The sequence below is a fragment of the Podarcis muralis genome, chromosome 3, assembly GCF_964188315.1.
Source record: "Podarcis muralis chromosome 3, rPodMur119.hap1.1, whole genome shotgun sequence".
Classification (NCBI taxonomy): Eukaryota; Metazoa; Chordata; class Lepidosauria; order Squamata; family Lacertidae; genus Podarcis; species Podarcis muralis.
In genome coordinates this window covers 96,851,191-96,878,020 of record NC_135657.1, presented here as the reverse complement: position 1 = coordinate 96,878,020, position 26,830 = coordinate 96,851,191, and the positions used below count along the sequence as shown (strand labels likewise).

Below are 26,830 nucleotides of genomic sequence, written 5' to 3'. Positions count from 1 at the left end.
GGGTAGAATGTGGGAAGGGGAATAAGTGATTGGAAATCATAATCATAAGAGGGAGGGAAATATAGCTAAAACTCCGGCAAAATTTCAAAAAGGAAGGAAGGTAACAGCCAATCCCCATCATTTCCTGCTGAAGTGTATGGGAGCTACAATTTTCTGCACTTCCCAATCCAATGTACAGAACACATATATTTTTGTTGCTATCAATATTTATTATTATTATTTTGATTTTTATAATGTTACATCGGTAAACATTATCATATTACATCACAAGGCTTATTATAATATAATTTTCAGCATGTATACAAAGTTTATATACCTATATTAAAAAAAAACAAGGACAAAAAACTATTCCAAGATCATATATGTACCAACACTTTGGACTTCCTGTCTATCCCGTTGTATATTCCTTTTTTACAAATGATGTACTCTTATTATTGTATATTTCTTTACATTTCATCTAATACATTCCTATATCAATATGTACCCTTGGTCTTATTTCTCAACTCAGTCTCTCTCCAGTGTCAATCGAATGCTAGCATAGATAGTGAACCATTACTGTATTTTTGAACATATATCTTATATCTAGCCCACTTTTCCATAATTTTTTGTTTTGAATTGTCTTTCAGGCTATTTGTCAACTGCACCATTTCAGCAAATTCTTGTAGCTTGTTATGCCAATCCGTTATTGTCGGGACTTCTTCTTCCTTCCATCCCTTTGCCACCAAGGTCCGAGCTGTAGCCGGTGTATATAAAAAATAGCTCCCTATTTATTATTTTTAAAACACTCTTTGGGAAAGGATAGGGTTACAAAAACCAAAGCTATTACAATTGCAAAGAGAGAGAAATCCCAGCTATAGCTCATTTGTTTTACTCGCATACAATTTAGATAAGCCTCAATAGAAAAATTAAATTAAGATACCTTGGTGTCTGGCATACTTAAACTACTCAGGTGTTTTCCCATGCCAATAAAGTATCTGGTTCTATCTTTATTAATGTGCTTGCGGCTAAAGTTAGCTTTATGGTCAGGAAACAGGTAGGTAACCTTGCTTATGTGGGAAGAATGCAACTTACGCGGCTTGAGAAATCTAAAAGTACAACCAAGTGTGCTTGACTCAGTATTGCTGTCACTTACAGGAGCTACTGAGGCATGTTAGTCCTCAGTCGCTCCTTTTCCCCTTTTCATATATTTTAAAGAATGAGCGAGAGAAGTTGAGCCATGACAAATATCCCTGCCCACCACAGATTTGTTCTATTTTGAGTTTATAAACTATAGAAGTCTGTGATGTACCACTCGACTCATTCCAGTCCACTATGGCTTCCATGCACACTGTGTACATTTAGACTACATTTAAAACCCATGACTTCCTCCAGAGAATACTGTGGACTGCAGTTTACCCCTTGCAGAGCTACAATTCCCAGCAACAGTTCCTAGGATTCTTTGGGGGAACACCACGTGATTCAAACATACGTGGTGTGCATGCACCCTCTCAGGATCATTCCATGGGGAGAATAAATGCATCTGAGTTCAAAGGTCTGCTGCACCTGCAAAAGATTACAAATTGGAGACTAACGGTGCAATTCCATGCATCTTTACTCAGGAGTTGTCCCGCTTTTTCCAGTGATGCTACCTTCCTTATGTGTTTAAGACTGCAGACAGACTGTATATTTATAAATATGTAGGGGGCCCATGTGTCCTATTTTGCAAACCTCAATTTGAGATGTTCTCAGAGGGTAGTCCTCTATTTGAAGGGCAGCCAGGTTAAAGATAAAGAGCCACCAGAAGGTAGAAAAGGGGCTTTGCAGTTTCCCATTAACAGTGAGCATCTGAACAGCTGAGTTTGCAAGCTCACAGCTGACCTGGTCACCATTTCCCCCACTATCGTGAGCTATATTGTATTTCTATTCAAATTATAGTAATCATTTCTAAGTTTGTATCTACACATATGAATTAGCACATTATGCAACCTTATACAAAACAGTGTCCTATTTTGTCCTCTCTTTCGTTCACCAACAAAAGAGAGGACAAAATAGGACACAGTTTTGTATAAAGGTTGCGTGATATGCTAATTCATATGTGTAGATACAAACTTAGAAATGATTTCCTTTGGGGGAGGTGTTATGTACTGAAGTTCTCACCCTGGGCCAGCAGGGGGATACTATAGATAGTTTTCACTCAGGTCCACATATGCAAATAAGGAATTGAAAGTGACATTTAGTGATTGGATAGTTACAGAAAGTTGATACTGTTGCTTTGTAGTTGAGCTCTATATAAGCATGCTGGCTGAACCCTTCAGCCCAGTTCTGTTCTGGCCTGTGAATAAACAAGAGCTGTTTGAAGAATTGCTGTGTCGTCTGATATGTTCACCCACAACTTAACAGGAGGGATTTGTAAGTGGAATATATACATGTATCACGTGTTCCCAGGTACGCAGTGGAGTCCAACCTAAGCGATTCTTTGTTCAGGGATGGCTTCGAAACACGACTAGTAGCATGCTTGCCTCCTTCTCTTTTTGATCATGCTCTGGTCTATCCACTTGACCCGTCTCTAAATATTCTGGTAGATGTGGCTAGTAATATTTCAACTTGCTACTTAGCTTCCAATTACATTTTCCCAGCTGAAATAAAAGAGAGATTTGGCCTCAAATCATTTCTTTAATGGACCGTGCAGGCTACAAAATGATTCCCTTTTTGACGTCTCACCCTCTCCACAAGGCAAGAGCTTCAAGTTATTTACTGTTATTGTCAGCTTACCATCTTATCTACATAACGGTGAGTGTTGATAGGAAAATATCAAACAAATCCTTGTTACGTAATAACATTCTAGATCACAGAGTTTTGTTCTCCTACCCCACAAAGGGCAAGAGAGCTTCCCCCACTAATAAATCTGCCAAAGCTAGTTCCTACTTGCCTTGCCAAACATTTTACTATACATTGCAGCTAAATGGTAGGCTAGATGTTCTGTCTCTAAGAAATGTTCATGGTATAATTATGGACCTATATACAGCACTCCGATTTTGGACAGATGTTGAACATTTTACACAGGAGTTAGGATCGTGTGTACTTTTTTGGAATGTTGTTTTATTTTATTTCTTTATAGGCCTGGATTCATGTTCTGCTTTTCCTACATGACCCTTACCAGTGTTTTAATAGACTCTTAATTTGTTCCTGGAATATTCAGAAGCTCTTACATTCTCATAAAGCCTACAGACACTTGAAAATATGCTGCTCATGATATACAACAGGCTGGTAACCTGTATCCTGGTTGACCTGTATCCTCAAGATATGCATAGGCTACTTGTTTGCCCCCAGGAATTGTTGCCCACTTGAGGAGAAGAAAGGAAGGAAGGAAGGAAGGAAGGAAGGAAGGAAGGAAGGAAGGAAGGAAGGAAGGAAGGAAGGAAGGAAGAAAGAAAGAAAGAAAGAAAGAAAGAAAGAAAGAAAGAAAGAAAGAAAGAAAGAAAGAAAGGCTACATTTAATCCTGTATCACAGGGATGTCCAAAAGGTCGACCGCGATCTACAGTGAGGCATAGGTAGATTGCGGTTGATCGCTGGGTCCCTTTCCTTAGCCTTGCTAAAATCAATTCTGGCCCCGCCCCCCATTGTTGCAGAATGGAGTGAGGCTGTTTGTTTTCCCAGCGGTTTGTTGGTCAGTGGCTGTTCCTTGGTGCCTTCCTCCCCCCTAAAAAAAGCTCAACAATTCCGACCTGAACCACCCAAAAATGGGGATAGATCACTGCCAGTATTTAATTCTGTAAGTAGGTGGCAGTCTCTTGGGAGTTGGCCACCCCTGCTGTATCAGAATGAAGAAGTATTGGTTGCTTTCTTTTCCTCATGAGCATCAAAAGTGAAAGATTCTCCCCCAGGACTCCACCCCCTCCCCACTTAAGCACAGAATGTTTTGTTGGTCAGCTTGGTTTTGCTTTTTTAAAATAAAACGCAGGTGCAACTTGGTGACCTTTTATGCCAGTGTTTCCCAACCGGTGTTCCGCGGCACACTAGTGTGCCGCGAGATGTTGCCTGGTGTGCCGCGAGCGAGTCCAAAAAAGGTTGGGAAACACTGGTTTCTCTTTCAAAAAGGAAACGTGGGTTAAAGCGGCGACGCCGCCTCCCACTCACTTTCCTGCTCTGGCTTCCCTAACAGTTTTCCGAGTTGCGTCACTGGATCCAGCCCCCTTTTCCACATGTGACACGGGGCTGGAGGGAGGGAAAGAGGGCTTTACGTCGCGCACAAAGGCAGCCTCCTAGAAGCGCTCTGGGCCGGCGCTGTTTCGCCGAAGGCGCCGGAGGACCCCCACCCTCAGCTCCTTCAGAAAGGAAGCCCCGCCCCTCGGCTCCCTACGCCGCCAGGCAGCTCAGCTGACTGACGAGGACGTTCTGCGGCGGCGGCCGCCGCACAACCACCGCAGTTGCTGGCAGCGTCCGCAGCGCAATAAGTAACAGCGCCTGGTGCTGCCAACTCTTTCTCTCTCTCTCCCGCCCCGCCCCAAGCTCTCGCGCGCCCCGCGTCAACATCGCCGCGCGCAGCTTCCCGAGCTCGAGGCCAGCCGCTGCACGCACGCGCCGGCTCGTCATCGGCTCCGGTTGTTGCCTTTCTCCGCCGAGGTCGGTGGACCCCGAGCCTAGGCTTCCTTCCCGCACCCCGCTTTCCGAAGACCGCACACCAGTTGGGCCAGTACATATTCCCCTCCCGTGACTGGAGCGGAATAGCCCTTTCTCTTCTTCCCCAACCCTTGTCGTTGGAGGAGTCCCTCAGTCCCTCGCTTTGCTGCCTCCTCCCCCCCCCACCCCCAAAGCTTGGAGGTTCCCCAGCAAGGGGGAGGGAAAAAAATTGAAAGTTACACTTTCGTGCGTCCCTCCCGGCGTGACGCTGCGCGCTGACGTCACGGGGCTGTAATGGTGGTGTGCCTCGAGATTTTTTTCATCAAACAAGTGTGCCTTTGCCCAAAAAAGGTTGGGAAACTCTGTTTTATGCCATACATATTTAATTGTTTGATATAAAACTTGCCTACTGTAATTAAATCCAAGTATACTAATGTTGCTGGCATCCATCTGTGTCAAATGACAATGGAGTGTGCCTCCGCGTATTTTGTCTATGTTTACCCTGGCTCTATTTTCCTTCCCTTCCACTGTTGGGTCCCTTGGGCTGAATTAGAAATTGCAAGCCTATTGGGGTAGAGACATGCCCTGTTTATAAAGCCCTGGGTATACCGCTATAGCTACATCAACCACCCAATTTTGAAGAGGAAGAAGAGCCAAGTCCCTTTCACAAAGCAATTCAAGAATCGTTTTAGATAACTGGACAAAATAAAAGCATGCCTAAATCAAAATCTTTAGATTAGAATTATTATTGATCCTATCTTATAAAACTTAACAAGGAGTAGATTCAGTGTTTGCTTAGCATACAAAATAGTTTATGATCACACTGTTGCTTACAATCAGCAAAACTTGACCTGTGTGACGTTAGTATAGAAAGCAATTGGACCTGGCAATAGATAATGTCAGATATGCTTGTCTCTGCTAGCCTGTCAGAGTTAAACAAAAAGGGTTGAACAAAAGTCCTCCAGCCCATTATTAGGAAAGGCAGACTTCAACCACCGCCAGTCTCACAAAAACAACTTGGGAAATGTTCTAAAATCCCATGTTTTGACAGCCACGACTTCAGTTACAACAGTAAGCATGCTAAAGCACTTGGGACTCCCCCCAAAAATTATTTCCAGTATCTAATTGGCTACACATTTTAGAAGACCTTGGCAACTTTTAACTCAACCAGCATGTATGACAACCCACCAGAGGCTCAATATTCTTCCTAGGTTTGCTGGTTGCCTAAGGCCACAAAATCAGAGGGCTTGTCAAATCTCTGACACACCACAATAAATGGCCAGGAGGCTGTGATCTGCTTGGCATCTCAGTAGTTGAATGTTCCTGTAATACAGGTGACTTTCAAGAAACAGTTTTGGGGCCTTTGAAAGTTGCATGTTCTGGGAGAGCAGGTGTTTGCGCTGATGGGGTCTTAGATGACTGAGTGACTAACTAGTAGAAGGATCTTGACATTGTGGTGGACAACCCAATGCAGCTGCTGACCTGGTCTGTGGAAGCTGTGAAAAAGGCAAATTCCATGTTGGGAATAATTCAAAAACCTCCACAAAACTGACAATGCAACTGGGAATATTGTGCACCATTCTGCTCACTGCACTTCAAAAAGGACATTGTAGAGAAGGAAAAGTTAGAGGAAAAGTTAGAGTGTCTCCACCTCCATCGTTCTGCCCGGACACTGAGGTTCAGCGCTGAGGGCCTTCTGGCGGTTCCCTTGCTGAGAGAAGCCAAGTTACAGGGAACCAGGCAGAGGGCCTTCTCAGTAGTGGCACCCGCCCCGCCCTGTGGAACGCCCTCCCACCAGATGTCAAGGAGAAAAACAACTACCAGACTTTTAGAAGACATCTGAAGGCAGCCCTGTTTAGGGAAGCTTTTAATGTTTAATAGACTCTTGCATTTTAATATTCTGTTGGAAGCTGCCCAGAGTGGCTGGGGAAATCCAGCCAGATGGGTGGGGTATAAATTATTATTATTATTATTATTATTATTATTATTATTATTATTAGCAATTAGTGGGGGGGTGGAGGAAAGATTACAAAGTTGGGAACATGATAAGAGAGGCATCAAATCTTTCTTCCTCTCTCATAATACTAGAATCTGGGGTCATCCAGTGATTTTCTTTACTTTGCTGCACTTATATCCTGCTCTTCCTCCCAAAGGAAACCAAACAGAGGGAGGTTCAGGACAGGCAAGAGCAAGAATTCACACAACACGTATTCAAAATATGCAATCTGCTATTGTAAGACATAGTAATCGACAGCTGTAGAAGGGGATTAGATGAATTCGTGGAGAATAAAGGCTACCCATGGCTACTAGGCAAGAGGCCTATATGTTACCACCAGTGCGGGAGGAAGTATGGCCTCAGCCAGTTGCTCAGCAACAGCAAGAGGGCTATTGTGCTCGTGACCTGCTTTTGGGCCTCCCAAAGGCATCTGAATGGTCACTGTGGGAAAGAGGATGTTGGATGAGAAAGGCCTTTTGCTCTTCTTCTTATTCATGAGTGGAAATGAGCAATCAAGAACCATTGGCTAGTGCCAGTTATTATCTTATTAAAAAAGGTTGAAACAGTTTTACACTCTTTGTCAGCTGATAGATAACTTAATGGAGTACATTCCATTATACCTACGTTTTCAAACACATATTAATCAACTCCAAAGCCATCTTTAGAGCTATTTAAGACAGGGCTCTCTTTTTTTAGTCCATACAAGCAGTCCTGATCAACTATGGGAATGGAATCAGCAGCAATTTACATTACTAGACTGGGAAATGTGGGGGTTTTTTTTGGGGGGGGGTTCTATTCATGAGAGGAGCAAAAGCTTTGGAAGACGATATTTCTTAGCTCTTCTAGGGAAGTATATTTTGATCGGGAGCCATTGCGATCCTGTGGTTCTTGTTGTTCGGTCTTTGTGAATATTTCTATAATCTTCTAAGGGCATTTAATGCTGAAGATTAAACTGACACACTCATTTATTGCTGATTACAATCTCTGCGGTAGCTTTAGAATATGGTCAGTCTCCCAACAGAGAAAAATACATAGTAACGTAGCATTAAAGGCTTTATAAATGGGTAACTGATAAACAACTGCGGGAGGGAATAGAAATGTGTTTGTTTAAATCAGATATGGGAATGACTTCCTCCTTGGGGTAAGCCCTCCAGGAGGCCTCTCTCTCTCTCTCTGGTCACACACATGTTATTTCCCCAAGACACACCCATCACCAGTCTTGCTTTCCACCCTCCTTGCGTGTTTCTGCTTTGATAATGGTCCTTATTTGTCTCGAAGGTGGAAAGACAGGTCTGAGAATAAACTAACCTTTGTTGCACAAAGGTAAAACCCGCACATGTTGCTCTGCCTACTTTTGCCTTTGGCACCACACATCACTAGAATGTGGCCCCTGGAAGGCTGCCTGGAATGGAATGGGGCCCTCGGTCTGCAAAAAAACCATTCCCTATTCCTTCTCTATGGTAACATTGGGAAGTATACAACTTCATGGGTGGAGAAATGGCTGCAAGGATTTTCTCCCCTGGTCATGGTCTCCTCTCCTTAGAAGATAACAAGCAGATGGGAAGGATCCACACGACTGGCTCTGCCCACATGGTTCTGGAGGTTGAAATATTGCCACAGTGGCACAGGAAGGAGCTGCAGGGACAGGGCGAGCACACTGTTAGCCTGGCACATTGATGTTAGACTGGCGCATTGATACCTTCACTAGAGAAAAGAACCATCACTGGTAAGGAAAAGCAAAGAAAACCAAAATGGTTTAGAGCTTGTTTGGTGTTGAGAACTGAAATACGGTGCAAATGGATTTTGGGGGGCTTAGTTCAGAGATAAGCAAGACGACAACACATACTACCCCATGGCATGGCAGTCTAAAACAGTGCTGAAATATATATTTTGGTTTACACCTGTTTAGAGCTGTTGCAGGGGAGTGTTGGGTAAATCTAAGGAGTATAAATGTTAAAGGGAATTGCAAAACCAGGTCATGTGGCAACTTCCTGAAGCTAATCTATCTGGTCAAATGTGATGGACTCCATGGAAAGTTCCAGCTGGTGGTAAATGGTAACATAATTGTTGCATAAATAAACTGCAAATTAGTCGGATAACTAAACTACAATATCTAACAGAACAGAGTAGTGGTTGGAATGTTGGGCTGGAACTGGGGGAGACTTGGATTCAAAACCCCACTCAGACGTGGAACTTTCTAGGCCTAACCTACCTCACAGGGTTGTTGTGAGGATAAAAGGAGGGCGGAACAGGCATGTAACACCTGAGCTCCTTGGAAGGAGGTCAGGAATAAAAAATACAGTGGTACCTCGGGTTTTGAATGTCTCTGTTGACAAACGTTTCGGAACTCAAACGCCAAAAACCCAGAAGTAAACGCTTCCGTTTTCGAACGCGCCTCGGAAGTCGAATGGCTTCCGCTGAGGTACTACTGTATTTTTCTTGATATTCTCTGTAAATTTGCAGTCTGTCCTTTGCGCCTCAGTTTTTGAATGTTTCGGAAGTCCAACCGGAAGTCAAAAACCAAGGTTCCACTGTATATAGTAACAGTACATGTTCGGGGGGGGGGGGGCAAGCTTTCCCCCACCCTGAATCAACAGCATAATATGCAATGTGGAGCAAAATCACGACTTGTTCTGCTAATAAAATTTAGGGGCTCTTCCTGTAAACGAATCCTTAGCAGCAATGAACTTTAATTGCAGATGATGGGAGGAATTCAACGTAGTGCTGTGGCAATCATTCTGTCCCTGCAAGCATTTCAGCCAGCCAGATGGAACGAACCCCCTCCCCTCCTCCCACTGTGTGCTCTTCTCTGGTTCTCCCAACAAAAAAACCAAACTGATTGGGGTGGGGGGGAGTGCAGGGGCACATGGGAGGAGAAGGGGAGGGGAAACCTCTGTTAGATTTGCATAAGTCCTTGCACCGGCTTCCACTAGCGGAACACATTACTTGAATCCAGCCCTATGATGAATTGTTATCCGTTAGCATACAGGCTCTGTCTTTCAGGATGACATTGTATATTCAAAGTATAAAGCTACATTCACGGTCAGTTCCTCTGAAATGTGTAAGACACTTCATTGCATTTGTGTGCACAGTGCAAAGATTAGGTAGGTAGGTAGGTTGCATGATGTCTGAGTCCCTTCTGATTCCGGGATCCACAAGGGTTGAAATATAATTGAGGGTCTCATTGTTGAATGAGCCAAGCAAGGGCCAGAATGGAAGTTGCTCTGTGACAAAAGGGCAAATGAGGGGCCCCTCCCTCATCAGACTGGTGCTGAGCTAGAAGCAGCCAAAAGCCTGAGAGTATTCTTCTTGAACCCAAGGCTGTGGCTATGGGAGAAGCAAGACCTCCTAGGGTGCCAATGCCATGAGCCCCTCCATCTTAAGACTTAGCTTGTATAAAGGTAAAGGTAAAGGTACCCCTGCCCGTATGGGCCAGTCTTGCCAGACTCTGGGGTTGTGCGCCCATCTCACTCAAGAGGCCGGGGGCCAGCGCTGTCCGGAGACACTTCCGGGTCACATGGCCAGCGTGACATCGCTGCTCTGGCAAGCCAGAGCCACACACGGAAATGCCGTTTACCTTCCCGCTAGTAAGCGGTCCCTATTTATCTACTTGCACCCAGGGGTGCTTTCGAACTGCTAGGTTGGCAGGCGCTGGGACTGAGCAGTGGGAGCGCACCCCGCCGTGGGGATTCGAACCGCCGACCTTTCAATCGGCAAGCCCTAGGCGCTGAGGCTTTTACCCAGAGCGCCACCCGCGTCCTGTGTCAATAAACCATATGTCCTAAAGAGGGCACAGTGTCCACTGTCCCTCATTCCAAGAGAACTGAACCTAGGGTAAGCACCCAGAACCCTTGGAATCTGGCACCACTGGGAGATTGCGGGTGGTGTGCAACACTACGTTGACATCATTCTAATGAAAGAAAGCTAGTAACAGAAATACAATGAATTCAACCACCACCATAACAAGAATCAAAATCCTGCTAATCAATTACCCCTCATAATATGCTGTCTCCAAGAGTTTTTGTTATTTATTTTTACAAATCTGGTTTTTGTTTTGGAAGAGGTTTTGTGTAGATAAAGCACAAGCATAGAAGAAAGCAGCTTTGAAAACATTCTTAAGCTAAAAGCCTAAAACAAAGCAAACCCTGTAATCAGGCTAGGCTGCTCATTTGCTCACGTGAATGAATGATGTTGCGGCTTATAAACACACACATGCTTTGCAAAAAGGAATTTATTAACAATATCATGATCATTTTTGTTAAGCACACACTAGGGGGTGCTGCTGTAGTATTATTTATATGGTTTTTTAAAAACGTGAGCTTCAGAGCACTTGTTTCTGAGATTTTGCAATGCATTAAAGCCTTCAGCAGCACCAAAAATGTTAAGGGTGAGGGAATTATGATAAAAGCATGAGATAGATTAATTACTTAAGTCATTACTACATCAGAAACAATCAGCGCAACTAAATTAAAGTAACGCACCATCAGCCAGCTAATTTGAGAACAATCTTCTCCCCATAAATGTTGAACTGTGTTGGGAAGAGAGATAGGGCGGTCAGGATAAATGTTGTTTTGGGACGTCCTGGGACCTGGCAGTCTGCTTAGCAGGGGTGCCATGCGATAGCTCAGTTGGTTGGAGCATGGTGTTGATAACACCAAAGTTGCAGGTTTGATCCCCATATGGGAAAGCTGCATATTCCTGCATTGCAGGGGGGTAGGACTAGAATAGATGACCCCCCTCAGGGTCCCTTCCAACTCTACAATTCTATGGTTCTATGGTGCAACCCTAAGTTTGGACCAGTGGAGATGCAGACAGGTATTTTATGGTAGCCTTTCCCAACCTGATAAGGGACGCGGGTGGCGTCCTAGAGCCTAGAACTTGCTGATCTGAAGGTCGGTGGTTCGAATCCCCGCGACGGGGTGAGTTCCCGTTGATCAGTCCCTGCTCCTGCCAACCTAGCAGTTCAAAAGCACGTCAAAGTGCATGTAGATAAATAGGTACTGCTCCGGCAGGAAGGTAAACAGTGTTTCCGTGCGCTGCTCTGGTTCGCCAGAAGCGGCTTAGTCATGCTGGTCACATGACCCGGAAGCTGTACGCCAGCTCCCTTGGCCAATAAAGCGAGATGAGCGCCACAACCCCAGAGTCGGCCACGACTGGACCTAATGGTCAGGGGTCCCTTTACCTTTACTTCCCAACCTGATGTCCTCCAAATGTTGTAGACTGTAGCTCCCATCAACGCTGGCCATAGGCTACATTGGCTGGGGCAGTTGAAAATTGAAGCTCAACGATACTGGGATACCAGCTGCTCTCCAGTGTGTGGGGATAAGCTCCCTGCATTCTGGTGCACTTGTTTAGTTTTTTCACTATTACATTTATATCCTCCAAGGAACCCAAAGTTGCATACGTGGTTCTTCCCTGCCCAACCCATTTTATCCTCACAACAATAACCCTGTGAGATAGCTTGGGCTGAGGAGTGGTGCTGGCCCAAGGCCACCTAGTGAGCTTCATGACTGACGAAGTATTTGAACCTTGGTCTCCCAGGTCTAGTCTAACATAGACCCATTGCACTTGGAACACATCTCTCTGTATCATTAGATGACTTTCCCCTGGACTTCGTCAGCTGAAGTTGAGGACCTGAATCATGACTTCTCCATCCTCCACAGCTGGGACCAAGCCAGGCATGACATGGACATCAGGTACTAGGGACACCCAAAATTGTTGGTCAGATAACTAGAAGCTACATTGGGTTGTTCTGAAGATCGGAGAAGGGAGGAAAGAGGGCACATAACCCTTTCCTCTTATGGCTTTTCACTGATATAAACTCCCTCTCTTTATAAGATATTATTAGCCCAGGGGAGGAGGAATCAGATAAGTCTTATTTGACCTTTACTGGCTGACCATTTCAGGCTGACTTTGTTACCCTGCATGAGCTCCTTAAGATGCTTCTCCCCACTCCCACATCTTGCTTTGCTTTAAAAGCCATGATTCTTGGCTTGCTGGTGGATTTAGCTCTGGGGAGTCATGGCAGAGCAGTGGCTAGACAGTACTCCAAATGTTGCTGGACCAGAACTCCCATCATCCCATGCTAGCTGGGGCAGATGAGAGTCCAGCATCATAAGGAAGAGCCCAAGGTTGCCCAACCCTGCTCTAATGAACAGGGGACAGGTCTCGCTTACTGTTCTATAGGTGTTGAGCTGCGTTGAGCACATTTGCCCTGCAGCAGCAGTTGTGCTACAAGAGCAATCTTGAGAACAACTGCACATGCTATTTGCACATGGACTTCCCACCCCACAGTCACTGGAGACATGCTAGCATAGTTCTGAACCAATAATCTCACCAGTATACACATTCAATTTTAACTACCTTTTCACCAGCCTCAGCCCATCCATTTTTTAGGCTACTCGACATAAACCAAGAGCAACAGAGTTAAACCAGTGCAAGTGACCATTCCCCAAGTACTTGTTACGGCATATTTTCTGGGCAACTGCATGACTTCAGTGCAAAAAGAAGCATTTGTCCCGGGAGGTTAACAGTACCTGAGTTGTCCCCATAATGTCTGAGCCTTGTGTGCGTTGCAGGCATTCACAAGAAGATGCAGTGGGTGAACTTGTGGCAGTTACATTCGCACGTCAGGGGATGAGAAACCCTAAGATGAGGAATGAATAGAAATGGGGGAAAACGATTTCATAGCAAAAGGCAAGACGCCCCAGCCACCCACCCATACCCCTATGCAAAAAAAGGAGAAAGAGAGAGAAAAGCGTAAGTGTATGTGGTGTTCACATAAAACAAGAGAGTAAAAAAATGAAGGTCCCACATAGCACTTATTTCAGCTGAATGCAGCAATGGAGCATGAAAGAAGCAAGCAGAGCCAAAAGTCAAACAAATGTCCTGTACAGGATTTATAGGATTTGACTCTGAGTGTGTGGAAACATTATTTATTGTTTAAGACCGCTTTTATGCAAAAGAAACGGAAAGCATGCTTGGTTGTTGTTGTTGTTTTCCCCATTTGGTAGAAGGGGGAGGTTCCAAATTTTGCTTGGACTGGATAGTATCAGATCAAGAATATTTTCAGATGCTATGGAATGATCTCAGGCAGAGGGGAGGAGATTTGTGTTGGGAGGCAACACTCCAAACCTACTCATATTCATTGACGAGCCCGAAGGCAGCCTGAAAAAGCACAATTTCAGATCTCATGGGAGACCACTCCCACCCCCAACCTAAATACACTTTTACATATGTTCAAACGAACATAAACAGGTGAGGGTGAGGCCTTCTGCCGCATGCTTGCACATCATCTCCAAGCCCTTGGGACTCTCCTTGGACCACCTGTGTCCTCCCTCAAGTACTTTTGCATGGCTTGAACAATGTCAATGCTTTTTTGCTCCATCTTGCGGGTGGAGAGCAGGGCTCTGACTTTTATGTGGCTGGAACGGGGGAACAAGCCACCGTTCAAAGGGAAGCACAGTTCAATGTCAATGGCTCCGCCCACTTTTTAGCCCCTGGCCCCGCCCACCACTTGCATGCAGGCTCCAGAAAGTTGCCTGCAAGGGAATGCAGTCCTCTACCAGGAAAAGGTCCCCCATCCATTAAGAACCAAATGAAACGCAACCGTATTATTTATATATTTATTTAGATGTCCCGGAAGTACCAAAATAAACTCTGGTGTGCAAATAAGTACCAGGCGTGTTCTGAGGGGTCAGGTTCCAAAAACTCTCCTGCCCGCTATTCAGCAGCTGCCCTTTCAGCTATAGCCACCTTGTGCCGTTGCTGCCAATGCATCAGGTAAGTCAAAGGAGGGAAGGGAAAGGGGATCAGGCAAGCAAAGAGGCAATGCTAGCATTAATGCAGCATCAACATCCCCCTCTGCCCCAAAGCAATATCCTTGCAGCTCCACATAGTTGCTCCTTGTCAGTCAGCTCCAAGAGCTCAAGCTGTCTTTTCCCCATCTCTCTCACCCAATCCAGCTTACAGCTTTTTCCACGCTCCCACCCTGGCAGGAAGGTATATACCATGACCTGCCTACCAGGTTGTGGGAACGTCAACAAAGGATTGGTACCCATTAAGCAAATAACCTTGCCTTTACCAAGCCTTTAAACATATGGAGAGACGGATTTGTCCTTTGCTTCGCTCAACAGAACAGCGCTGCTACGGCTCCACATAGGCTAATGAGATTGACACAGAAGCCTATTAAACTGGGGGAAAGCAATATTTTAAAGGCACATTGCATATACATGAGACTGAAGCATGGGCTGTTGCTGTTTGTATGAAAGCACAGCTTTTGCGGTAAGTGTGCTGTGAATGATGGGAGGCCGAGAAGGCAGCGCTTCAGCTGGGTCCTACGCATAACTCTCGGGCTGTATCTGATTGAAGACTCATTGGAACGTTATTTTCCTTATTTCTTTTGCTGTGATAACAACAATAGCAATCTGCATGCAAAAAATCAGGTTTCCCCATACAGATCACCTATTTGCAGGTACTCAGAATATTGTTACACAGTGAAGAAAATGTCCTGTCTGGTAAAGGATGAAATGCTTGACTGCAGGAAAACACACACACAGAGAGAGAGAGAGAGAGGCAGAAGCAAACTGGTACTGAATTTCTAAACCATTTTTTGCAATATAAAGATAGGAATTTTTTTTGTTTGTTTTAACTCTTTTGACACCACTCCTCCTGCCCTCTGGCAATTTTAAGGTGTTAGTTTTGAAAATAAATAATTATAAATGCCATTATGGATATCTTTGGTAAGGAAAATGTCTATTTTATAGCTTTGATATTTGTATACCTATGCATGTTAACATTTTAAGGAAACATGTTTAGTCAAACATCTTATAATTGTGTGGGTGGGTGGGGGTGTTAATCTATTTTTATTCTGCAAAATAAATAATACCTTAGCAATTCAGTATCAGTTTGCTTCTCTTTAGGTGCATGTTTTCTGCAGCTTGTGTCTGTCTGTGTGTGTGTGTGTGTGTGTGTGTTGCTTTTCTAGCACCGGCTTGAAGCGTCCCTTACTTCTCACTATTTTCTGGTAGTGCCTCTCCTTTCCCCCTGGATCAGGATGAATAGCTTTGGACTGGAACTCACAAGTCTCCTCCATGCATTAATTGTTTAATCACTCCATGCAGGTGATTAAAGAGGCTGGGCTCCCTGAACCTGGCCTTATGCTCATCTTTCCAGCTCTGCCCCACCAACCTCCACACACTGAGCAAATGTCTGAAGTGGGAGCTGACTGTACCCAATAATGAGCCAGCTGGTTTTCCAAAGGCAAGTGTTAACTGACATACATGTTCAATTATTATCCCCTAGAGTAGCTCAATTATTTCAGCCTCATCTGCTTAGTAATGTAACAAGGATGCTGGAAATGTAGAATCTTAACTTTAAAATTGCCCTTTGTCTAACTAAATTAGATAAAAGTTAGATTTGAGGTAAGATTAGATTTCGCCTTAAAGTTTGATATTATAATTAAAATGATATACTTGGCTGGATAGTTTTTGTTTGTTTAGATCTTTTGGGGGGGGGAGGGACTTCGTGTGCTATTCAAAGATTCCTGACTCCTGTTTTTATTCCATAAAATACTAGTCAGGAATATTTTGTGCAGCACACAGAGTGAGCTTTTTGGATTTCCAAAGCATCTGAAAATCAATTCCTAATGATTCAGCAAACCTAACTCCAAAGGAAACAAACGAGTCAAGCAAAAACAGCACGATAACTTAAAGGACTTCCAGTGGCTTATATTTCTTGTGAAGCTGCAACTTAGAGGATTAAAGCAGAGAAATACAAGTGCAGAGGGTTTTTATTTCATTTTTAACTGAAGTAATCACTAGTAGCATTATTTTAGTTTAAATGCTTCTCACCCAACTTTATGAACTACACTGCAGGGCTAGAACTATAAATATTTATGAATTAACCAGCTCAGCCAAAGCACATATTGAATGACTCATAAAGACCATGTCCTGGTAACGCAGCTTTGCCAAATAATCTGACATGAAGACAGAGTGTGGCTACACACACACACACACACACACGGAGAGAGAGAGAGAGAGAGAGAGAGAGAGATAAAAGAGAGCAAGAAAATACTCAGAGGAATATTAAATGCTTAAGTGACTGTGTGGTAGCATATAATGCGTTACTCATTCTGAGCGGTCTTGAAAATAAGAACAGGATTTCTTGTAGAGCCTGTGTGATTTAGTGGATGGAGTGCTGGGTTTAGTCTGGGTTCCAGTTCCTGCTCAGGCATGACGCCTGCCAGGTTGCCTTAAACAATTTATTATCTTTCAGCCTAATTCACTTCACAGGTCCATCATGAGGACGAAGCTGAATAGCTCCAACCACTCACACACCCCAAATCTGTGCACAGCCTGAGCTTGTTGAAGTAAGTGATATGAATGGAATAAACTTTTCTGTTTCAATGTTGTGGCTTTTCTCTATGATCTAAAAGTGTTTCCCTCATAGATTCAGTAATTTGGAAGCATACAGCTTGATTACTGTCTCCCAGCACTTCTGTACCCCTTGCTTGATTCTAGGGTAGCCACTTAGGATGCACACCAACAAGGGCATACCTACGGGTTGTCAAGGTTACCCACCACCAAGAGCACAGCACAGAAAGGGACCAGAGTGGCTAGGAGCCCGTCTGCACACTCTCCTTATCAGGGGTGCAAGGGAAGGGAGGGCACAGATACAGTTCCCTGCCAATGATGCAAAGAAGCCTAGGTGTGATGGCCTGGGATTCCGATTCTGAGAGTGAACCGGAGGAATCCCAGCCGGCACAGGAGTCCCTGCCTCCAGGGCCGGCTGAACTGGGGCAGAGCCTTGATTCTGAGGAGCCTGCACCTGTGCTAGATCCTCAGGAGCAGGCACCAGGTGAATCCATTCTGGCCCCAGAGGTGGTTGAGGACTCAGTGCCTACAGGTGAGTCTCCCCCTGGGCCCAGTAACCCTTCAGCCTCTCCTGAACTGCAGAGGCTTAGGGCAGAGAGGTGAAGGGAACTGGTTTCTCCCAGGAGGAGTGCTCGCCTTAAGGCCAGGAGAGGCGGGGCTCCTGGGGGCCGGGACCGCCCCTGGCCTCAGAGAAGATAAAGGCCAGTCAGCCCGGTCCCAGGTTGCGGGAGCAACGTCGTCATTGAAGAGCTGTTTCGGCCAGCATCCAGTCCTGTTCCTCCAGTGTTCCTGTTCCCTGCCCGGCTTCCTGCTTCTGACCTTCCAGTGTTCCTGTTCCCCGCCCGGCTTCCTGCTTCTGATCTTCGAGTGTTCCTGTCCCCGCCCGGCTCCCTGCTTCGGACCTCGCCTCGCACCTTGAGAACTATTTCCAGGCTAGTGACTCAGGACTGAACTTTGACTACGGTAACAGTAACCTTCCCCCCGGGACCAGCACACTAGGTATCAAAACAAGGGAAATGCATTTGTGAATGACCACCCTACTGCCCCCAAGGATTTCCTCCCACATGGATGCAGGAGCAAGGTCCCAGTCAACAGGGCATGTTGGCAGAAGATGTCTGGGAGGCAACCCTGCAGCTGGATAAGACACATCATTTCTCCTCCCTGCAGTACAGCATGCTAAGACAGATGAGGAACAGCTGGGGAGAAACATGGCTGTCCTTATAACTGAGGAGGAGGGGAAGGGTAAAGAGGGCCTGACTGGAGTCCCAGCCAAGTCCAGGCCTAACAGGAAGAAGGTGCTAGGGGGTGGGGGAGTCCAAGGGGCTGGCCAGCCACAGGGCAAGGCCTCAGATCACACCAAATCGATGCTCCAACGAGGAAGTGCCAGATTGTATTCAGTGGGGAAACAGAACACAATGTCATACTCCGTGCCTGATAAACAACTGAATTGAACAATCCAGTGGCTGCTGTTATTTATAAAAAAAAATCCTTCCAGTAGCACCTTAGAGACCAACTAAGTTTGTTATTGGTATGAGCTTTCGTGTGCATGCACACTTCTTCAGATACTGTTATTTATGTGATTTATGTGAGGGAAGAGAAGGAATCAGGGGCATTGCACAAGCTAATTTATGTGGACAGATGCAATAATTTAAAAAGAAACACATTAAATCTCAACATAGTAAGGAAGACTGTGAAGAGGTGGCCTGTATGCTTGCTGAGTATGCTGTGCAGGAGCTGCTGCTGGTGGTGTGCAGGTTCTACTAACAGCTGATAGGCAATTTCAAGGCACCTGCTCTGATTTTCTAATCTTTAAGCAATGTTTAGACTGGACAGCCATTCAATCAGATGGCTGTCCTCTGTAAAACAGGGCACATAGCCATCCTAGCAATTGCCGCAATTTTGTAAACATCCAATGCAAATTCAATATTGGGTGTGCATGAGCTAAACGAGCTACAGAATGCACAACCAACATGTCAGCATTCCCTAAAGGTTCAGGATAAAAGCACCTTCCTTGCTTGCTTGCTGCCTTCCTTCCTTCCTTCTTTACACCAAGTCGAATCATGGGTTTATTTAGGGGAATAGCCAAGTTCATTCTCCAGCATTTCCAAGTAGGGCTAAGTAAGATTCCCTGTCTGAATCCCTGGAGAGCCACAATAACAATGAATCCCATTGTCAGCCAGAAATGACAATGCAAAGATGGACCAATGGTCTAATTCTATAAAAGGGAGTTTCCTGTGTTCCAGTGGAATCTACTAGGAGCAGAAGGAGCTCTCCAAGGTCTGAAGCAGAACAACCCAATCTCATCGTTCAGTGAGGATGCTGGAGTTACACCAAAGTATGTAAATCATGGGCAAACCACAGTTCATATATGAAAGGATGCTTAGGCCTAACTTTCTCTCCCTCTCTCAAGTCCCCAATCCTATGGGCATATGTCTTAGTAGGACACTAGGCCCTGTGTAATGGCAAAGTTGGTCTTTTTTGTCCCTGCACTGTTATCAGCTGTTATGGCTGATGGTGGAACCATAAGCGTGGAGGAGGGCATGCCAACCAATCGCCTTTAGTGCAACTCTTGTGTTTCTTTCAGGTACAAACTTAACACTCAAGCTTTATGTCAATGAAGCTGCATCAATAAAGGTCTTTGTAGATACCCAGAATGAGCAGGGACTCAGTTTTAGTGCCCAGAGACAGTGTAGTCTGGAACAGAGTCTCACCAGAAAACAGAGTTGCATGCAAGTCCCTAAAACATCCCAAGATTCTACAGCCAGTGTTAGCACCTGGTGTCAATGAGAGTAGCCATTTGAGAACACCAACCTGAGCTAACTACAGGAAAACACGGCACATTGCTGTGGCCATTGTGTGAGCATTAGCTGAAATGCAGAGGGCAGAGAAATTAAATTGGTTAATAAATAAATATAGCACAGAGCAAAAACCACCTTACAAATCCAGTCCAGCAACTTCCTGGAGCAACATAAGAATGGCAGGAAAGACTGCTCTTCTTTCCCAACTAGAAGCACAATTGCTTTTCGTGCAACAAAATATTGTGTGTGGCTAATTACTTATCAGAAACCTGCCAGGGTTTTTGTTTATGTTTTCAAATGCACAAACATGTGCATAAATTTTAGATCTCTCAGGATTCCTCCTTAAATGTGGAGCGCGGGTTCTTCTTTAACACAAACGTGCCATGTTCCATAATATATATCAAAGTGTAATTACACCCGTAAATCTAAACGGGACACAGAAAGGGCAGATGACCCTGGGGTTTATTTCATAAAGACACAAAATAAAGTTTTATTCCAGAATACACTGGGGAGCTAGGAGTGTAATGTGCACTACAAATTGTGGAATCGATTTCTAGTAGGCTCCTGAGAAAAGAGATAAACCTCTGGGCCTCATGATGAAGCACTGAGAAAGAACAGAAGCTGATACAGGATGTATACCAAACAGGAACATAGGAACACAAATCTGTGGACAAAAAGAATGAGTCCTAACCTTCCAGCTCAAGATAGAATGTGTTCCGAGGAAGAGGAGAGGTTGTAAAATAATGATAATGGTTTTGAAAATATAATTAAAAGGTAAAGGTACCCCTGCCCGTACGGGCCAGTCTTGACAGACTCTAGGGTTGTGCGCCCATCTCACTCAAGAGGCCAGGGGCCAGCGCTGTCCGCAGACACTTCCGGGTCACGTGGCCAGCATGACATCGTTGCTCTGGTGAGCCAGAGCCACACACGGAAACGCCGTTTACCTTCCCGCTAGTAAGCGGTCCCTATTTATCTACTTGCACCCGGGAGTGCTTTCGAACTGCTAGGTTGGCAGGTGCTGGGACCGAACAACGGGAGCGCACCCCGCCGCGGGAATTCGAACCACCGACCTTCCGATCGGCAAGCCCTAGGCACTAAGGCTTTTACCCACAGCGCCACCCGCGCCCCCGAAAATATAATTAGGAAACAACTATTGTCATGGACTGGTTAGATGCAGAGGAATGGTGGGAGGAACCAGCTAGGGATCCCCCAAGGGAAGAAGGCTCAGAGTAAGGGGATTGGTGGGACGACGATGAGCAGTCAGAGGGAGAAGACTGGGAAGAGGAGATGTCAGAAGCTGAAGAGGTAACAGGGCTTAGTGAGCGGGGGCAGCCTGTGGCAGAGAGCAGACCAGAATCAGAGCTAGAAGGTGAAGCAAGAGACTGGGATGAAGGAGGCCAAGAGTCAGAGATAAGTCAAGTTGTTGAAGAGGCCCAGGTGACAAGCTCCCCTCCCCCCCGGACCCAGAACCAGGAGAGGCATGAAGCGGGAAGAGCAATGATAAGCATGCAGGCACGATCTCGGATTGCTTGGGTTAAAACCCTGGAGAGGAAGGGGCTTAGGCATGGGGAGGAGAGGAGCTTCAGACCTACACAACCACTTCATAAGGGCATGACCTACCAAAGAAGAGCTGCTGTGCTCATTAGGTCCGGCACTCCTGTGCAGATCCTGTTTTTTTCCTAATAAAGAGTTAACTCCACTTGCCTCATGTGATTTATTCCCCCACCCTAGTGGACCTTTGGTATCTGGAGATGACCCAGGTGGCTAACATGATAGCTCCCAAGCAACTCATTCACTTTCTTGGCAGAATGGGGAATTAAAAGCAACTTAGGAGGAACAGCAGCTTGAATGCAAATGAAAGAAGAATGAGTACAACCTCCTACAGGACTAGAGATGGGAAGGCCTGGGGGGAAACCAGAAAAATGGGAGGGACAGGTTTTCCCCTGTTTCTCCCCGTTTTTTTCCAAAGCTGTTTTTTTCTGGGGGGAAATGAAAAAAAACCAGTTTGATATAGTTTGAATATTCCACACACTTTCCCCCACCCCCAATTTTTCCATAAAAAATGGCTTGGGGGAAAAACGGGGGGGGGGGGGGAATCTGTTTTCCCCCCCAATTTTTCCAGGCCTTCCCATCTCTACACAGGACAGAGCTCATTTCAGGTGCTATGCTATGAAAGTGATTGTGGTGAAGGGTGAATACTTCTTACTGCCATTGCTTCTGCATCCAGCAGAGTTATTCTAAACTGGTGAAGAATTGGCAGCTTCTCTTGTGCAGTAGAATGGAATGAATAGGGGTAGATTTAAGATGCTTCAGAGGCTTGGGCTATACTGAACCTTTCAAAATGCTGACATTTCGAACAATTTAAACATACTAGGGAACATGATTGAATATTGAAGGATGTGTCATCACAAACCGTCCTCTGCTTAAGTACACAAAGGCCTGAACTCAAGCCAGGATTTGTTCCCAGGCAGAACTTGTTTTCAGTGCTAGAGACCAACAGTGAAATTACTGTGGGAGCTTAATGAAAAAAAATAGTTCATTTTCAGTTACCAACCTGCTTACCGTATTTTTCGCCCTATAGGACGCACCGGCCCATAGGACGCACCTAGTTTTCAGGGGGGGAAATCAAGGGGGAAAATATGATTCCCCCCCCCCCCGCAGCTCTGGGAGCAGTGGGCAGGCTGCACGCAGCCTGTGCGCTACTCCAAGACCTTCTCCCTGCTTTTGCAGGAGGTGGCGGAATCCCCCCCCCCCCCCCGTAGAAAAGCCAGCAGAAGCCCCGCGTGACTCCTGCGGGCTTTTCGACCAGGAGGGAGAAGGGACTGAAACGGCCAGTCAGTCTCGTCTCCCTCCTCGGGGAAAAGCCCCCAAGAGCGGCGCGCTCTTTAAAGGGTGCGCGGCTCCTGCGGGCTTTTCTAGGAGGTGGGGGAATCCCCCCCCCTCGTAGAAAAGCCAGCAGAAGCCGCGGAGCCCCTTTAAAGAGCGCAAGGCTTTTGCAGGCTTTTGCGGGAGGTGGGGGAATTCCCCCATCTCCCACAAACGCCCAAAGGAGGGAGAAGGGACTGACTCGGCCAGTCAGTCCCTTCTCCCTCCTTGGGGAAAAGTCCCCAAGAGCCGCTCGCTCTTTAAAGGGTGTGCGGCTCCTGTGGGCTTTTCTAGGAGGTGGGGGAATTCCCCCACCTCCTAGAAAAGCCAGCAGAAGCCGCGGAGCCCCTTTAAAGAGCGCGCGGCTTTTGCCTGCTTTTGCGGGAGGTGGGGGAGTTCCCCCATCTCCCGCAAAAGCCCAAAGGAGGGTTGGAGAGTAGCGGGAAGGCGTCAGCGCACCTTCCTGCTGCCCCCCATCCTCTGGGGCTGGCGATGGGGGAAGCGCTGCTTTCCCCCACTGCTAGCCTCAAAGAGCAGACTCTCCTGGCTTCAGCGGAAGCAATGCGAAGCCTCCGGAGCGCAGGCTTCGGAGGCTTCGCGTTGCTATCGCTGAAGCCAAGGGGTCTGCATTCGCCCCATAAGACACACACACATTTCCCCTTCATTTTTGGAGGGGGAAAAGTGTGTCTTATAGGGCGAAAAATACGGTATATTGCTTGGAGATATTGGAGGTTTATGGAAGCTTGAAAACCACCCAGGAGGAGTTGAATCTGTGAGCCACTTTTGGTTTGTCTCTGGTTAATAAGTAGCATGCAGTGTGCTGTATTGACTAGGATCTGGGAGACCAGAGTTCAAATCCCCAGTGAGCCATGTAGCTCAATGGGTTACCTTGGGCCAATTGCAGTGTCCCAGCCAGGCCTACCTCACAGGGTTGCTATGAAGATAAAACGAGGAGAGGAAGAAGTGTGCATGTGACCTTACGCTCCTTAGATGAAAGGTGGGGTAGAAATGTAAAAATAAAATTTAAAAGTAGATAAATAAAAGCGCCCATCCTATGTTGGCTAGAGTGTACAGAACCCCTTATGAGTAGGCCCCTCGTCCTGCTTGCGGGCATAATAACCTGGGATGCTTACACGTTTAGACTTGGACTGAGGATACCCAAGTTCCAACCCCATTCAGGCACAAAGCTCAGTGGCCACCTTGGGACACTCACAGTCTCTCAGCCTAACCTTTTGTAAGAATAAAATGTGAGGGAGCATTTTACACTGTTCTCTTGTTGCTTCCCTAACAGTTAATTTCTGCATTTCATTTCGGCTTTCACACAATGAGAAAGCCACTTCTAGAAACATAGCCTTCATTTCTGTGCTATTTTCAAACAGGTGCTTTTCTGGAAGCAAATGTCATGTAAATGAGTGGGAAACCTATGCTATACTCTGCTATATTTCCAAAGTGACTTTTAAGTCATGTGAAAGCTGAAATATAATGCAGAAATTAAGAGTTAAGGAAACAGAATAAACTGATATATGACTGCAGCCCATGCATGCTGAGCTCCTTATAGGAAGGAATATAAATGAAAAACATGGGCTACTTATAAACGCCATCTCCAACTCCTCGAAAGATTCCATCAACGGTGTATCCAAAAAACTGTACACATCACTTGGGAAGACAGGGGAACGAATGCCAGTGTACTGGAAGAAGCAAAGATCACCAGTGTCGAAGCAATGATTCTTCAACATCAACTTCGTTGGACTGGTCATGTTGTACGAATGCCTGATTATCGTCTGCCAAAGCAACTACTCTATTCCCAACTCAAGAATGGAAAGTAAAATACCCGTGGACAACAAAAGAGGTTTAAAGACGTTTTCAAGGCAAATCTTTTAAAAAATCTAACACAAGTACTGATAACTGGGAAGCACTGGCCTGTGAGAGCTCCAATTGGAGAACAGCCAATACCAAAGCTGTCATGGACTTTGAAGAAGCACAAACTCAGGGCAAAATGGAGAAGCGAGCTAAGAGGAAGGCAAACCATCACCATGATCAACTCCCACTTGGAAACCTACGTCCCCGCTGTGGAAGAACGTGTGGATCCAGAACTGGCCTTCTCAGTGACTTATGGACTCACTGTTAAGACCGTGTTCATGGAAGACCATCTTACTCGGCTACAAGTGATCGCCAAAGAAGAAGAAGAAGAAGAAATGTAATCATATATCTATCTAATCCTTCTGACACATTGCTTGTGGGTCATGCATTGTCAGCTCCACAGTCAACAGATGTTCCTAGCTGAGGCAGAATAGTTCAAGTAGATCATTGGCACAAAATTCTAGGAATTCAGTCCTGTTTAGGTTGAGATCAACACTACCAGTTTTTGTAAAACTGAATTCTACAATACGTTTGGGGAGGGGTCCATAAGTATCTATAGGTGTTTGTGGTTATTGGTTTGTTTCTGGGTGTGTTGTTTTTACGTATTTTGTGTCCAGATGTCAAAGAGAAGAGCAAGTACCAGACTTTTCAAAGACATCTGAGGGCAGCCCTCTTTAGGGAAGTTTTTAATGTTTAACAGACTACTGTATTTTAATACTTTGTTGGAAGCCGCCCAGAGTGGCTGGGGAAACCCAGCCAGATGGGTGGGGTATAAATAAATTATTATTATTATTATTATTATTATTATTATTATTATTATTTTGCCCACTCCCCTGTGATCTTCAGGTGAAGGGTGGTATACAAATTTAATAAATAATAATAATAGAATCATTGAACCCAGCTCACCCCTCAGCCTCCACCGGCAATTCCACCAAGCAGTATTCACATTTGGCAGATTGCAAATTCATTCTGTTGTGCTTCAAGGTCCAGCCTTGACAACCATGTGGACTCTCATATGCATGCGACCTTTTATTACCTTCTCATGGTACCAAACAAAATGAGATAAGTTTCACTAGTTCTTTTGTATCCCACCCCCTGCTCTCTTCTCCTTTGACATTATAAAAGCCTGGAGCTATAGGTCATCCATCTTTATCTACTGAAGGGCTTCAGTGTGAAAATGAATGCAATTTACCTCGGCAGACAATGCCGGAGTTCTTATATATACTGCTGTCAAGTGTTGCTTAGCAATCTCTATGGGGGCATATTCCGCTAGCTAATTCTCATGCCATGCATCTGCCTCTGCTATCCAAAATGTAGCAACACTATTTATGGGGGGGGGGTTGTGGGGGGGGGATTTCTCTATGGCCAGATGCTGTTGTTGCAATCATGCGTGACTTTATTTATGACATTCATACCTAGACCATCAGAATGTTTGTCAATAATAGACCCTGGGTTTAACGGTCTCAGCAGTTGTGAACTGGCCAGGTGACTTTATGCAAGCTCCCATAGTTTCAAAGCTGCAGGGTGAGGTTGGTGACCACAGCAATGTCACACCCTGGCAGGCATGGGGAAATGACACTGGGTTCAGAGGAGTGTCCCAAGAAAGACATTGAGTGGGCTTCTGTCTTAGTAAGCCACTTTGGTGTTTCAACAGGAAAATGGCATGTATGGTGAAACAACAACTCTGTGAAACTGTTTTTTAAAAAAAGTTTCGAAAAATATATTTAATTTGCCATAGCTCACCATCACCATCTAGTGTCCCATTTGTATAATGCACTTTAGGTAAAGGGACCCGTGACCATTAGGTCCAGTCACGGACGACTCTGGGGTTGTGGTGCTCATCTCGTTTTATTGGCCGAGGGAGCCGGCGTACAGCTTCCAGGATATTTGGCCAGCATGACTAAGCCGCTTCTGGCAAACCAGAGCAGCGCACAGAAACACCGTTTACCTTCCCGCCAGAGCGGTACCTATTTATCTACTTGCACTTTGACGTGCTTTCGAACTGCTAGGTTGGCAGGAGCAGGGACCGAGCAGCGGGAGTTCACCCCATCGTGGGGATTCGAACCGCTGACTTTCTGATCGGCAAGTCCTAGGCTCTGTGGTTTTAACCCACAGCACCACCTGTGCCCCATAATGCACTTTACAACACTCTTAAAACACTTAATTTGCAGCTGTACAGCTGAGTCCCTGTTCTCCCAGAAGCGGCATTGCCAGGAAGTAGAGGCGGAGGGGCAAGACAGTGGGACACAATTGTTCAAGAATTTGCTTGGCTTTGCCAGCTCTAACACACAGCTCCAGCTTCACTGGCCAAAGACTTGACTTTTAGCTAAAACACCAG

The 26,830-nt window shown here is 45.6% G+C and overlaps 1 protein-coding gene across 3 annotated transcripts in view; it reads right to left on the bottom strand.

Moving 5' to 3' along the window:
- DLGAP2 (DLG associated protein 2) overlaps positions 1-26,830 on the bottom strand; it is a 395,598-nt gene that overhangs the window by 347,977 nt on the left and 20,791 nt on the right. The window contains exon 2 of one of the 3 annotated variants that reach the window (XM_077926383.1): positions 13,133-13,242. The exons of the other annotated variants lie outside the window; for them this stretch is intronic. Within the exon in view, the coding sequence (XP_077782509.1) occupies positions 13,133-13,147 (15 nt within the window). The 5' untranslated portion in view covers positions 13,148-13,242. The remainder of the gene's footprint in view (positions 1-13,132; positions 13,243-26,830) is intronic. 3 annotated transcript variants of the gene reach the window in all.